Here is a 13172-nt window from a genome sequence, read left to right as displayed (position 1 = left end):
AGGCCATCTGTTGTGATGTATAGCTCAGCGGGTGCAGCAGTCAGTACAGTACACTCCTTCACATGGCTAACATGGCCTTTCATAAGCAGCATCTTTAACACGGTGAACACAGCTTTTAATGAACAGCATCTTTAACACGGTGAACATGGCTTTTAATGAACAGCATCTTTAACACGGTGAACATGGCTTTTAATGAGCAGCATCTTTAACACGGTGAACATGGCTTTTAATGAACAGCATCTTTAACACGGTGAACATGGCTTTTAATGAACAGCATCTTTAACACGGTGAACATGGCTTTTAATGAACAGCATCTTTAACACGGTGAACATGGCTTTTAATGAACAGCATCTTTAACACGGTGAACATGGCTTTTAATGAGCAGCATCTTTAACACGGTGAACATGGCTTTTAATGAACAGCATCTTTAACACGGTGAACATGGCTTTTAATGAACAGCATCTTTAACACGGTGAACATGGCTTTTAATGAGCAGCATCTTTAACACGGTGAACATGGCTTTTAATGAACAGCATCTTTAACACGGTGAACATGGCTTTTAATGAACAGCATCTTTAACACGGTGAACATGGCTTTTAATGAACAGCATCTTTAACACGGTGAACATGGCTTTTAATGAGCAGCATCTTTAACACGGTGAACATGGCTTTTAATGAACAGCATCTTTAACACGGTGAACATGGCTTTTAATGAACAGCATCTTTAACACGGTGAACATGGCTTTTAATGAACAGCATCTTTAACACGGTGAACATGGCTTTTAATGAACAGCATCTTTAACACGGTGAACATGGCTTTTAATGAAAAGCATCTTTAACACGGTGAACATGGCTTTTAATGAACAGCATCTTTTACATGATTTTTCATTAACAACATCTTTAACATGGCTTTCGTAAACAACTTGTTTAACATGGCTTACATGGCTTTTCATAAACACACTCTTTCACGCGTGTTTCTGGTTTCCACTGTCTCTAATCTAAATACAGCATTTGCAGTTGATTCTGTAAGGGCCATAGACTAACAGAGAGATTGCTCTATAGCTAATAGTTCATTTTTGTGATATCATTACATGGAAAAACATGATTAAACGTGATTAAAAGACACAAACCCTGTGAGACTATGCCTGTGATACGTTTGTGACCATTGTGAGGTCACAGTGAAGGTCAAGTCTCACTGCTTGAAAGTGAATGCAGTCAAACCTGCTGTGCCTCCAAGGAGATGTGATGGCATTTGAAACTTTCGGTGTTTATTTCTTCATAAGATAGTGTCTGTGCTAGTGGCTAATTAGTTTGGTAAGGGATGCACTGGGCAGATGAAAACACACACACACACACACACACACACACATACACACACACACTCACAGACACACACACACACACACACACACTCACACACTCACAGACACACACACTCACTCACACACACACACACACACACACACACACACACACACACACACACACACAAAGACACACACACACACACACACACACACACAGACACACACACACACACACACACACACACACACACAGCCGTCATGCTTACCTCCCTGGGGAAAGAACTGAGAATAGATCATCTTGAAGGTCTCTTCATCAACCAAACCGCTAGGGCACTCCTGAGGGAGACAGAGGGACAGACAGAGCCAAGATGGAGAAAAACACACCGGCTATAAAAAGCTGCAGAGTATGGATTCTTTTAGTGTGTCAATACAGGACTCAATAGAGTGCACTTGTGCAATGCCAGAAAATAGCTGTTGCATCCTCTGACCCGCCCCAACTTCCCCCATGCCCACGCTCTTGAAGCCCCTGTAAAGGGACTGTACCCCCCCATACTCACAGTCTTAAAGCCCCTGTAGAGGTAGGGTACCCCCCCATGCTCACGCTCTTGAAGCCCCTGTAGAGGTAGGGTACCCCCCCATGCTCACGCTCTTGAAGCCCCTGTAAAGGGACTGTACCCCCCCCCCCCCATACTCACGGTCTTGAAGCCCCTGTAGAGGGACTGCAGCTCCTTCTTGGTGAACTTGGTCTGAGTCTGCAGCTGGTCCAGACCCTCGGGCTGGTGCCGGACCTGGGACAACTCCAGATCACTGTCACTGCTCTCTGTATGGAGAGAGAGAGAGAGAGAGAGAGAGAGGGAGAGGGAGAGGGAGAGAGAGAGGGAGGGAGAGAGGGTGGGTGAGAATGAGAGAGAGAGAGAGAGAGACAGAGAGAGAGAGGGAGGGAGGGAGGGAGAGAAGAACAGAGAGAGACAGAGAGAGAGAGAGAGAGGGTGGGAGAGAAGGAGAGAGAGGGAGGGAAGGAGGGAGGGAGAGGAGGAACGGGGGGACACAGGTGAGTGCATGGGAAACAGGTACGACACAAAGGAGGACCGGGGACAAGCAGATATAAGGGTCAATGCGAGAGGAGGAGGAGAGGAGGAGGAGGAGGAGGAGGAGGAGGAGGAGGAGGAGGAGGAGGAGGAGGAGTGAAATCAAAAAAGAGTTACTGAAAAGAAGGGGAGACTTGCAGACAGAGAGAGGGAGAGAGATGGAGAGGGAGAGAGAGGGAAGCAGCACTTTCTCTGGCAGTGTTATTGATTAGTAACAGCTAATTAACAGTTAAGGATGAGCACATATGAGAGAGTTAAGAGGTGGACTGTGGGACCCTGGAGAGCCCGGAGACTCCACAGCAGTGAGAACATAATGATGCTCTCTAAATGTTAGTAAAGAAGGTCAAAGGTTATTTTCCAAACTAGTTTTACATCCACCTGGCAGATGGTTTATCGTTATGGACACCAACTAGAGAAACCAGAGAAAGAATGCTCTCAGCAGAAAACACAAACTCAAGACACTTTGAGGGAAGAGGGTGCAAAAGGAAGATTCTGGAAAGACGGCACTCCACTCTTCATATACTCACCATCTGTGTACACACACAACCAGATACACAAACGCACACACACACACACACACCACACACAAGTGAAGGGGAAGGACATATGTGGAAGAGAGAGAAGAAAGACAAGAGAGGGTGAGAAAAAAAAACAGAACAGAAAGAAAATAGTCAAGTCATGCCAAAATACAGAGCTTCTCACGCTGATAGAGGAAGAAAGAGAGAGATGGACAGAGTTGATTAGTAAAAGCAGAAAAGAATAACAAGAATGTTACTAAATGCGTAACAATTAAAAGAGTTGGGGGAGAAAGACCATTCTGTGAGTTCATATGAAAATATGACATTTTAAAATCAAACAGAAATGAATAGTAAAGAATAAAAAAAAAAGCGTTTGATTGAAAAGGCAGTGATGGTGTGCTGCTGTTTGGTTTTTAAGGTGTGTATAATCGAAAGTGTGTATCAGGTTTGTATAAGGTGTGTATCAGGTGTGTATTACCAGTCAAGTCCTACTAAGAGTGTGACTAGTGTTTACTTGTCAAGTCATAATCATAATCATGGAAATCATTACATGCCATCACATCACCATGGAAACCATTACCTGCACTCTGCCTTTAGTCCTTCCTCTCTTTCTCTCTCATCACATTTTACCTGTTTTTCTTTCTTTTTTCTCCTCCTTCTCTCTCATATTCTCTTTCTCTGCCTTCCTGTTTGCCTCTGTCTGTCCCACCTGTCTCTGTGATGTCTCTGTCTGTCTCACCTGTCTCTGTGATGTCTCTGTCTGTCTCACCTGTCTCTGTGATGCCTCTGTCTGTCTGTCTCTGTCTGTCTCACCTGTCTGTGTGATGTCTCTGTCTGTCTCACCTGTCTCTGTGATGTCTCTGTCTGTCTCACCTGTCTCTGTGATGTCTCTGTCTGTCTCACCTGTCTCTGTGATGTCTCTGTCTGTCTCACCTGTCTCTGTGATGTCTCTGTCTGTCTCACCTGTCTCTGTGATGTCTCTGTCTGTCTCACCTGTCTGTGTGATGTCTCTGTCTGTCTCACCTGTCCCTGTTTGCCTCTGTCTGTCTCACCTGTCTCTGTGATGTCTCTGTCTGTCTCACCTGTCTCTGTGATGCCTGTTTGCCTCTGTCTGTCTCACCTGTCTGTGTGATGCCTCTGTCTGTCTCACCTGTCTCTGTGATGTCTCTGTCTGTCTCACCTGTCTCTGTGATGTCGATGAGGCCCAGCAGGTGCATGAGCTTCAGGAACATGAACACCAGACACACGATGCCCACCGTCTGCAGCCCCTCTGTCTCCCACCTCACACTCATCTTCTCCTCCTCCTGATCCACCTTGCTTTCATACAGCAGGTTGCCACACCAACCCTCAGACTTCCAGTAGACTCTCTCTCTCTCTCTCTCTGTCTGTCTGCCTCCCTCTCTCTCTCTCTCTCTCTGTCTGTCTGCCTCCCTCTCTCTCTCTGTCTGTCTGTCTCTCTCTGTCTCTGTCTCTCTGTCTGTCTCTCTCTCTGTCTGTCTGTCTGTCTGTCTGTCTGTCTGTCTGTTGTCCAGGCAGAAGAACTTCAGAAACCCAAAACACAGTGTCAACAGCGGACAAGATCTCAGTTTGAGAGTTAATCTTGCATGTAACCCAAATTCTGTCACTGAGAAAAAAAAGTTGTCTGATCTGTTGATCTCCTCATTGTTGACTTGTTGCAAACAAAAAGAAACAACAAAAAATAGAACAAAATAAAAAAAACTAAATTAATAGAAGAATGTAGACTTTATCAGCAAAGTTGAAAGTAAGTAGTCCCCTATGCACGAATCCATTGCAGCAGGTTTATGGTGTTTCAGTCAGAATGGAGATTCAATCCAGATTATAATCCAGTTAAGTGACAGATAGGCTCTGCACACACAGCCACCTCTGCTCTCTGCCAATCCCTCCTTTACAATGCTCTTCCCTTATTCTTCTGCTTGTTTTAAATCATCTCTTTAACCTCTCCTTGTTCTCTGCCAATCTCTCCTTCACGTCGCTCTTCCCTTCTTATTCTGCTTGTTTTAAATAATCTCTTTAACTTCTCCTTGTTCTCTGCCAATCTCTCCTTCACGTCGCTCTTCCCTTCTTATTCTGCTTGTTTTAAATCATCTCTTTAACCTCTCCTTGTTCTCTGCCAATCTCTCCTTCACGTCGCTCTTCCCTTCTTCTTCTGCTTGTTTTAAATCATCTCTAACCTCTGCCTGCCTCCTCAGGGTCGCTGGGAGTTGAAATGATGCCACTTCGCTCATCACCCTCCCCTGGAATCAAGTCGTAATAGGAAGTGGAGTGAATCTGTCCTAATTAGTGTATGTGGGGGGGGGGGGGGGGGGGCAGTCCGATGGATGAAGGTTTCATTTCCCAGCTCCGCCATGAGGAGTTTGACATTAGTAATAGCATGTTACTGAATCTTTATAAAACCACTTCCATGGTATATATGCTTTTAAGCAGCAGTATGGAGTTTTGGTCGAGCAATTTGACTACTGGAAAGAAGAAGAAAGAAGAAACCCTACAAACCCTACAAACATCAACAACTGCAGAGTTGCCACTTATAAAAGGCAATGGAAATGTAGATGTCAATGTTGTGCTACGGTTTTTACGGTGTGGTCTGTCCCAGGCCATAGAACTGCATTGTGCATAGGTGGCCTTCACACACACACACACGCACGCTCGCATGCACGCACTCACGCACGCACTCACGCACACACACACACACATGCACACACACACACACACACACACACACACACACACACACACACACACACACACACACACATGTCCTACATCCTGCCTCCCTTGCCTTATGAACCAGTTTTTCTGCTAATTTTTCTGACTTCATTAAAGAAAGAGTCTGAGGAGATTAATCTAAGTATGTGCCCAAGGGACCCAGAATTATTGTTCACACTCATTACACACACACACACACACACACATTATCACGCCGGACATGCACACACACACACACACACACACACACACACACACACACACACATATATATCAACACACGCTTGAAATCATGTCAAAAATAGGCACAGAGAGAAAACAGAATGTCAATCGTTGGCATCAACAATCCCTGGTGTATGACTCTGAAACAGATCAATCAAGTTGATTGATCAGATTGACCTTGATCGGGATCAGAAACGCTGGGCCATCAACTCCCAAAATTACGTTATGACTGACCTATGAGAAAAAACTCCTAATGTATATGTAATTCAGACAGAAGCTGCCATCTTACGTAACGAGTTGAGCTACTAATCACTGGCTCATTGTTTCCCTCTGGTGGGCACGAGTGGCACTATCTCACATCACACCCATCCTGCCAGGCTTAGAGGGGGAATCTGGGTTAATGTGACCCACTGGTCCTCTTGTCGAGACTGGGGTGTTAGGGGTGAAAACTGAGGGTGCAGCCTTGACCTTCACTGATTTGCTGTCAATAACCACCAATTTCAGCCAGTTGTCTACAGACATCCATTCTCATCCTAAGGGGAAGAGGTGAGGACTCTTAACACACTCTGACGCCAAATGCATTAGCCTATTCGAAACACACACACGCATTAATACAAACAAAAAGACTGTGAGAGACTGAGAGACACAGAATGAAAGAGAGGGAGAGAGAGAGAGAGAGAGAGAGGGAGAGAGAGAGTTTGAGCTCAACACACAGTTGAGACCAAACTGGACAAAGCCAGCCTAATAATAGTACAGAAATCAAATCCTCCATTACACGTGTGTGTTATTTCAGGAGGCAATGAGCTCTCAAAATCAGCACCATTGATTGGTATTGGTGTGTGTGTGTGTGTGTGTGTGTGTGTGTGTGTGTGTGTGTGTGTGTGTGTGTGTGTGTGTGTGTGTGTGTGTCTGTGTCTCCCTCCTAAAGGGAGAACCAGAAGGCAACAGCACAGGAGCTCTGCCAGCACTCTTTCAACAAAATGTCACTGGTCTATATAGTTTACATGCATGTGAATGCCTGCATGTGGCATGGTGTGGGTACTGGAGTGGGAGGTATGTGTGATATGCGTTTGGGAGTAAATCTGTGTGTGTGTGTGTGCTTCAGAGTATGTGAGTGTGTATGGGTATGTGTGTGTGTGTGTGTGTGTGTGTGTGTGTGTGTGTGTGTCTGTGTGTGTGTGTGTGTGTGTGTGTGTGTGTGTGTGTGTGTGCGTGTATGTGTGTGTGTGTGTGTGTGTGTGTGTCTGTGTGTGTGTCTGTGTGTGTGTCTGTGTGTGTGTGTGTGTGTCTGTGTGTGTCTGTGTGAGTCTGTGTGTGTATGTGTAAGTGGCAGCTGATGTTTGGATGGGGTTTGATACATGGACCGTGTCCTTGAGGACTGTGCACAGATGACAGAAGGACCCTGTATTTGGGCGCTACGAGAGTAAGCCGGCTCAATAGGCTCTGCATTATTAATGAGAGGTAATGCTAGCCTGGAGAGGGGGCCACGGTCCGGGCCGAGGATGAGGAGTGAAGGCGCTGAAGAGGAGAGAGAGACACAGATTAACGGATAACACTCCCTCCATTTTTAGCGCAACCAGAGCCCCTCCTGTCATCAAAGGCCACACAGAAACCACACACACACTCTTTAATGCACCCAGCACAAACATTTCTCCTCCTCATTTAAATTCAGAATGAACGGAGTTCTGTCACTACGGAAACCTCAAGCAAGCCTAGCCCGAAGCGAATGGGTCCAGCTGTGTCTGTGCCAGAATCATCCAGGAACAGAACCTGAGCCAGGATCATCCAGGAACAGAACCTGAGCCAGAATCATCCAGGAACAGAACCAGAATCAGTCAGAAAGTGTTCAGTTTCATGAACCTGAGGGAGTGTATTCTGAGCCTTGCGCTAAAAGAAGGTCAAGATTCTGAGGTTTTAATGTACTTTTCTGCTTTTGGCCAGTAATCTGCATTGCACAAATAATACAAATATGGGTCATTGTGATACTAAAACATAAGAGGATTAGTGCAGTGACCGTGAGCAACATGTGACCACACACATACACACACATGTATACCCCTCCTAATGTACGCACACACACACACAAACACACACGCATATTCACACACACACATATATATACCCCTCCTCATGTACGCACACACACACACACACACACACACACACACACACACACACACACACACACAAACACACACACTCACACACACACATATATATACCCCTCCTCACGTACACACACAGGACTGACCAGGACTAAATGTACTGTAATTACATTTCTGGGGTTTACCCTGACCACATCAGGAAAATCGATTAATTAGTTTAAAAATATTAATTAATTTCTCTCTTATTCACATCAAGGCCCATGGCATTACCCAACACAACACAACCACTGGTATGTAGTTCCATGGTTAGGCAGGCAAGTCATACTTACAGGTAAGTAACGGCCCCTGCTGACCAGTTTTAGTATAGTACAGTATAGCACAGAAGAGGGAGGGAGGTTGGTAGAGTTAGACCTTAATATACATTTATATATCTTGTATGTTTCTATATCAACTGCATTAGATGAAGAAACACCATTGCCATCATTTAATGAAAATCACTTTGCAAATCAGAGGGAGGATAGCTCAGCATATAGCTTAACACGTAACCATGGCAACTTATCACAGATGCTAAGATATGATTGGACAACCGTCCTCTGGAGGGTGGAGTTTTATCAAACAGAGAGGGTTGTTTCCTGCATCCCAAACTTACCGTCCAAGGAGATGGGTTCAGCACTGCTAAACACACCAAACGATTTCAGCACGGCCATAAACAGAATGACGACCACGCTTATGGCAAAGACTTCCATGCCCTGGATGCCCATGGCTGGCAGATGGAGGGTGTGCCGCCCAGGGGGGGGGCACCCGAAAAGAAGGCACTACAGAGTGGGCAGCAGGGGGTGGCAGGGGGCCTGAACCCTTACCCGGAGCGGGTAGTCTAGTTGGCACTCATTCACAAGTCACGTTCACGGCAGGCGGTAAGAATTTTGAACTGGAGAAGTTTGTAAGTCATGTCAATCAAGTTTGAAAAGAAATTCCAAGGAGTACAAATGACAAAAACATTTCTGTTGTCATGATTGATTGTTGATGTCCCTTTTTAAAACAGGAAAATAAGAGGAAAAGAGTCTTGTCTGGGCATATAACAATGTCTTAGCACAGAAAAGACTGAAGTGTCCACAGAAACACGTGATTGACAATTGCCAGATTGTAACGGTTTCACCCCATAGATGCCTTCATTAAAGAAGGAGTCTGAAGTGATAGCTCTTTCTCAAGACAAACTAAAGCTCAGTGAAGCAGATATTCTGTCTGGAAGGAGTAAGACTATAGGCCGTATTGATGCAGTGATATCAGATACGCAGAACTCTGCTTCACAACAAACTGGCTTGCAAATAGATCTTCCTTCACTCTCTACAATCTATGAATCAAACCTCAGCCAACAGACCTCTTGGCTACCTTCAAAAAAAGGGATACAATATTTAAAAACAGACATTGTCCTTATAAACGCATCAAACCTCTCTAAAGGAAGCCATTCTTCTACATGCAAAGCAACTCCAGCATTAAGATTTAATGTCTCTTGCGTCAGACAGACATGTTAGACCCGTTTCGAAGGGGAAGACAGGTTGCTGACAGGTTACTTCTGACATTGCCTCCGAGTCAATAACTGCCCTGCACAGACCACAAGCTTTTATAGACGGTTCCAGAGACACTGAAGCAAGTCGGAGGAGATCTAGTTTGAGCTCAGAGCACTGCGGTCCTCCGTGACCTTACAACTATCAAGGAGCATCCCAGAAAAACACACATGGCAGCTCCACGGTAACCCCCTCCGAATCCACACGGCAACGTCCAGACCTGCCCATCAATCAGCACTGACATTCCTCAGGAAATAAATAGCATTCTGTTTGATCAACATCGCCGACACAGAGAGACTTCATATCCACTCAAACGCAACCGGAATGAAAGAAGAAAAGCTCTCGTTCATTGGAGAAGATGATATGCTGTTGTCTTCATACTGTTGTTGTTGTTATTATTGTTGTTGTCTTTATGTTGTTGTTGGTACAGGTGGTGTTGTCTGTCATTTTTTCTGTGTTCGTTTTTCTCCTCCACCCATTCCTCCTCTCCAGTCACTGGTGTGTGTGTGTTTGTGTGTGTGTGTATCTCAGTGAAAGTGAAGTCCTCTTCCTTCATCCAGATGTGTAATAGGGTGTATCTTCATTGAGTCTGAGTCCGGGTTCCTGTAGTGTCAGAGAGTTTCCATCCAGACCGAGTGATATCCTGAAGAACAAGAACGGGTGTCTACTCCTCCTCACGCCCCTCTTCCAGAAACCACTGCCATTAATGGACCATACGCATTTTTTCTTTCTCTCCTCCTCTTCCCTCTCTCTCTTTTTTTTCCCAGTGTCAGCACCAAGGGCTTCTTTCTCCTCTCTATCTCTTCTTTCACCTAAGAGAATGCCTCTCTTTCTCCTCCTTCTCCCTCCTTCCCTCCATCCCTCCCTCCTTCCCTCCATCTGTCCCTCCCTCCCTCCCTCCCTTTCTTGCTCGCTCCGCTTGTTGTTCACTGTTGTCCCGTAAGAAAGAGTTGTGGGCACACCGTCTCCACCTAGTCCGAGCATGTCGTCCACTTGTCCTCCTGTCTTTCTCGCATCTGTTCATTCCACACGTCTATCTGCCCCCTCTGAAATTCTGTTACCCCGTCACCTACCCCTCTCATTCCTCTCTCAACCCTCAAATTCCACTTTTTAGTTCCCCTCTTTTCAACCCCTATTCTCTCTCTCTCTTTCTTTCTTTCTTTCTCTCTCTGTCTTTGTCTCTTTCGCTCTCCCTGTCTCACTTCAGATGCGATATCCTTTAGGAGAGCAGTCACACCTAAAACTGGAGGAGAGGGGAAAAGAGAGTGTGAGAGAGAGAGAGAGAGAGAGAGGGGGAAGAAAAGAAAGAGAGAGAGAGAGGGGAATAGCGAAAGAGAGAGAGTGGGAACGTTAGAAAAAAGAGAGAAAGTCACGGAAGGTTAGATGGTGGGAAAGAGAGGGAGAGAAGAGAGACATATGCGGGGATTGAATGTCAGAGATGCCCAACCACCCCCTTCCACTCTCCTGTCCCCTCCTCCTCCTCCTCCTCCTCCTCCTCCTCCTCCTCTTTCTCCTCCTCTCCGACCTCTAGCCTCTACCTCTGCCTCCTTCTTCTCTTCTCTCCTCCTCTCGTTATTTCTCTTCTCTGATGTAAAACCCACCGCTCATTAACATTCTCCACTAAATGTCTTTAATGTCTTAAAGCCACACTTGCACAGCTTCAGGTTGTGGAGCAGCTGCTTAACGTGAGGATAAAGGGGATGCTTGTCTTTATAGTCATACCCTTGATGAGCCCCACTTACCCAGGGTGCAAAGCAAGACCCATAAAAACACCAGAGTCTGTAACAGAGCCTGATTGGACGTGGAGCTGTGACACAGTCACGCGTCGCCACATCCTAAGAGGTGCTGAGGTCAAGCAAGGGTTGTCATCAATTTTTCTTTTCTATAAGAAATAGTCATTCATTCATTCATTTGAAATGTCTCAACCAAAGTCAGAGAAAAGTGGTCTGATGTTTGGGCTTTAAGTGGCTAACTGCAGCAGATTAGAACTGAGTAGAGGAGGAGGAGGAGGAGGAGGAGGAGGAGGAGGAGGAGGAGGAGGAGGAGAAGAGTGGAGGAGGAGGAAGTAGTTTTGGATGCATTGATACATTAAGAGGAAAGAGAAGGGACAAGAAGGCCATAGAAAAGCAGAGGAAAGAAAAAAGGAAGAGAAGAGAGGATAATAAAGAAGAGAAGAGGGGAAGAGATGATAAGGCTTTGGCTACTACTGCCATTATTCTATGGCAGATGCCAATCAATAAGTACTTACTTTACAGCCAATCACAGGCTGGATAAAACAAAAGGGATCCTCTGTGCCAACATCCACACACAAGCATCTCTCTCTTCTCTCCCTCTTTCTCTTTCTCTGTGTACTCTCATCCTCCCAACATCCACACAGAAGCATCTCTCTCTTCTCTCCCTCTTTCTCTTTCTCTGTGTACTCTCATCCTCCCAACATCCACACAGAAGCATCTCTCTCTTCTCTCCCTCTTTATCTTTCTCTGTGTGTCCTCTCATCCTCTCAACATCCACACACAAGCATCTCCCTCTTTCTATATAACTGTGTGTCATCTCATCGTTCTCTCTGTCTGTGTGCAAGACAAAGTTCCCCTCTTTAAGTCACAGTCCATGATGTGTGTGTGTAGGGTTGGGTACCGAGAACCGGTACCAATACGGCACCGGTTCCATACAACCGATACCTACCCGGACCGAAATGCAACGCAGATTTCGGTGCTTCCTTTCGGTGCCTGAGCAGATAATTTTTTTTTTTTTTTTTTTTTTTAATTAAAATTTTTATAATTTAACAAAACTAGCGATAGCTAACGAGAAGTAACGTTAGTGGCGTAGATCTTTCTGAGTACGATCTGTATACTTTTTTGTGTTGATAACAGATTTCGTGGGGCACATATAAAACTGCTCCATCTCCCAATATAGACTCTCGCCTGTGTCGCTCACGCTGCATTCCGTATGGGACTAGTGGAAACGGGATTTGTGTTGAGGAGTTGCCATGGTAATGGGTTGACTTGCGTGTGGTTTCGGTTTCAAGATAAGTGTGATTGTTCTAAGCAGAAGTTGGATACGCTTTATTAAACGGAGAGCTACCGTCTCATCCAAAGATATTCCTTCTCAATGTGAGTTCTTAAGAGAGCACTAACTTGGACGCTACAATAACATTGCAACAGTCTGACAGCGAAGAGCAGGCAGCCTTGCACAGAGCAAGCACAAACAGAGCTAGCCATCAATATAACGGAGAAAATGTCGAAAGGTAAACGATCAAAAGTGTGGCTGTATTTCGCACAAAAAGATTCAAACAACGCGACGTGCAGCATATGCAACAACAAAATTGCGTGTAGGCTAAATGGGGGAGAGAACTCAAGAGGCCCTGAAGCTAAACTTTTAAAGGGGCAGTACACATTCACGAAACCAGTGGGTTTAAATAAATGCAAACTAATTAATATTTGTTTTACTCTGAAGGCAAACATGCTCATATTTCTGCAAAAGTATTACTTAACTGTGAAGTGTGTGTACAGAGTTTGTTATGTATTTATTTATATTTATTTAAGTATACTGTAAACAGTTGTTATAAGTTAATATATTGTTCATAGTTTGAAGTTAAAAGGTTTGAAGCCAAGTGTTTTGTATTTATTTTTATTTATAGTATACCT

The 13172-nt window shown here is 45.0% G+C and overlaps 1 protein-coding gene across 1 annotated transcript in view; it reads right to left on the bottom strand.

The window, feature by feature from the left end:
• The window catches only part of kcnip3a (Kv channel interacting protein 3a, calsenilin), a gene marked incomplete at its 3' end in the record, with an annotated part of 11775 nt that extends 3048 nt beyond the window's left edge, over positions 1-8727 (bottom strand). The window contains exons 1-3 of the mRNA XM_080852472.1: positions 8613-8727; positions 2002-2126; positions 1573-1642 (exon numbers count right to left, since the gene is read on the bottom strand). Coding sequence (XP_080708598.1) covers positions 1573-1642; positions 2002-2126; positions 8613-8724 — 307 coding nt within the window. The 5' untranslated portion in view covers positions 8725-8727. The remainder of the gene's footprint in view (positions 1-1572; positions 1643-2001; positions 2127-8612) is intronic.
• Positions 8728-13172: the final 4445 nt, after the last annotated feature.

The sequence above is a fragment of the Sprattus sprattus genome (genome assembly GCF_963457725.1).
Source record: "Sprattus sprattus genome assembly, chromosome: 15".
Classification (NCBI taxonomy): Eukaryota; Metazoa; Chordata; class Actinopteri; order Clupeiformes; family Clupeidae; genus Sprattus; species Sprattus sprattus.
Note: the sequence above shows the minus strand (reverse complement) of the source record. Positions and strands in the feature narration are given on the sequence as shown.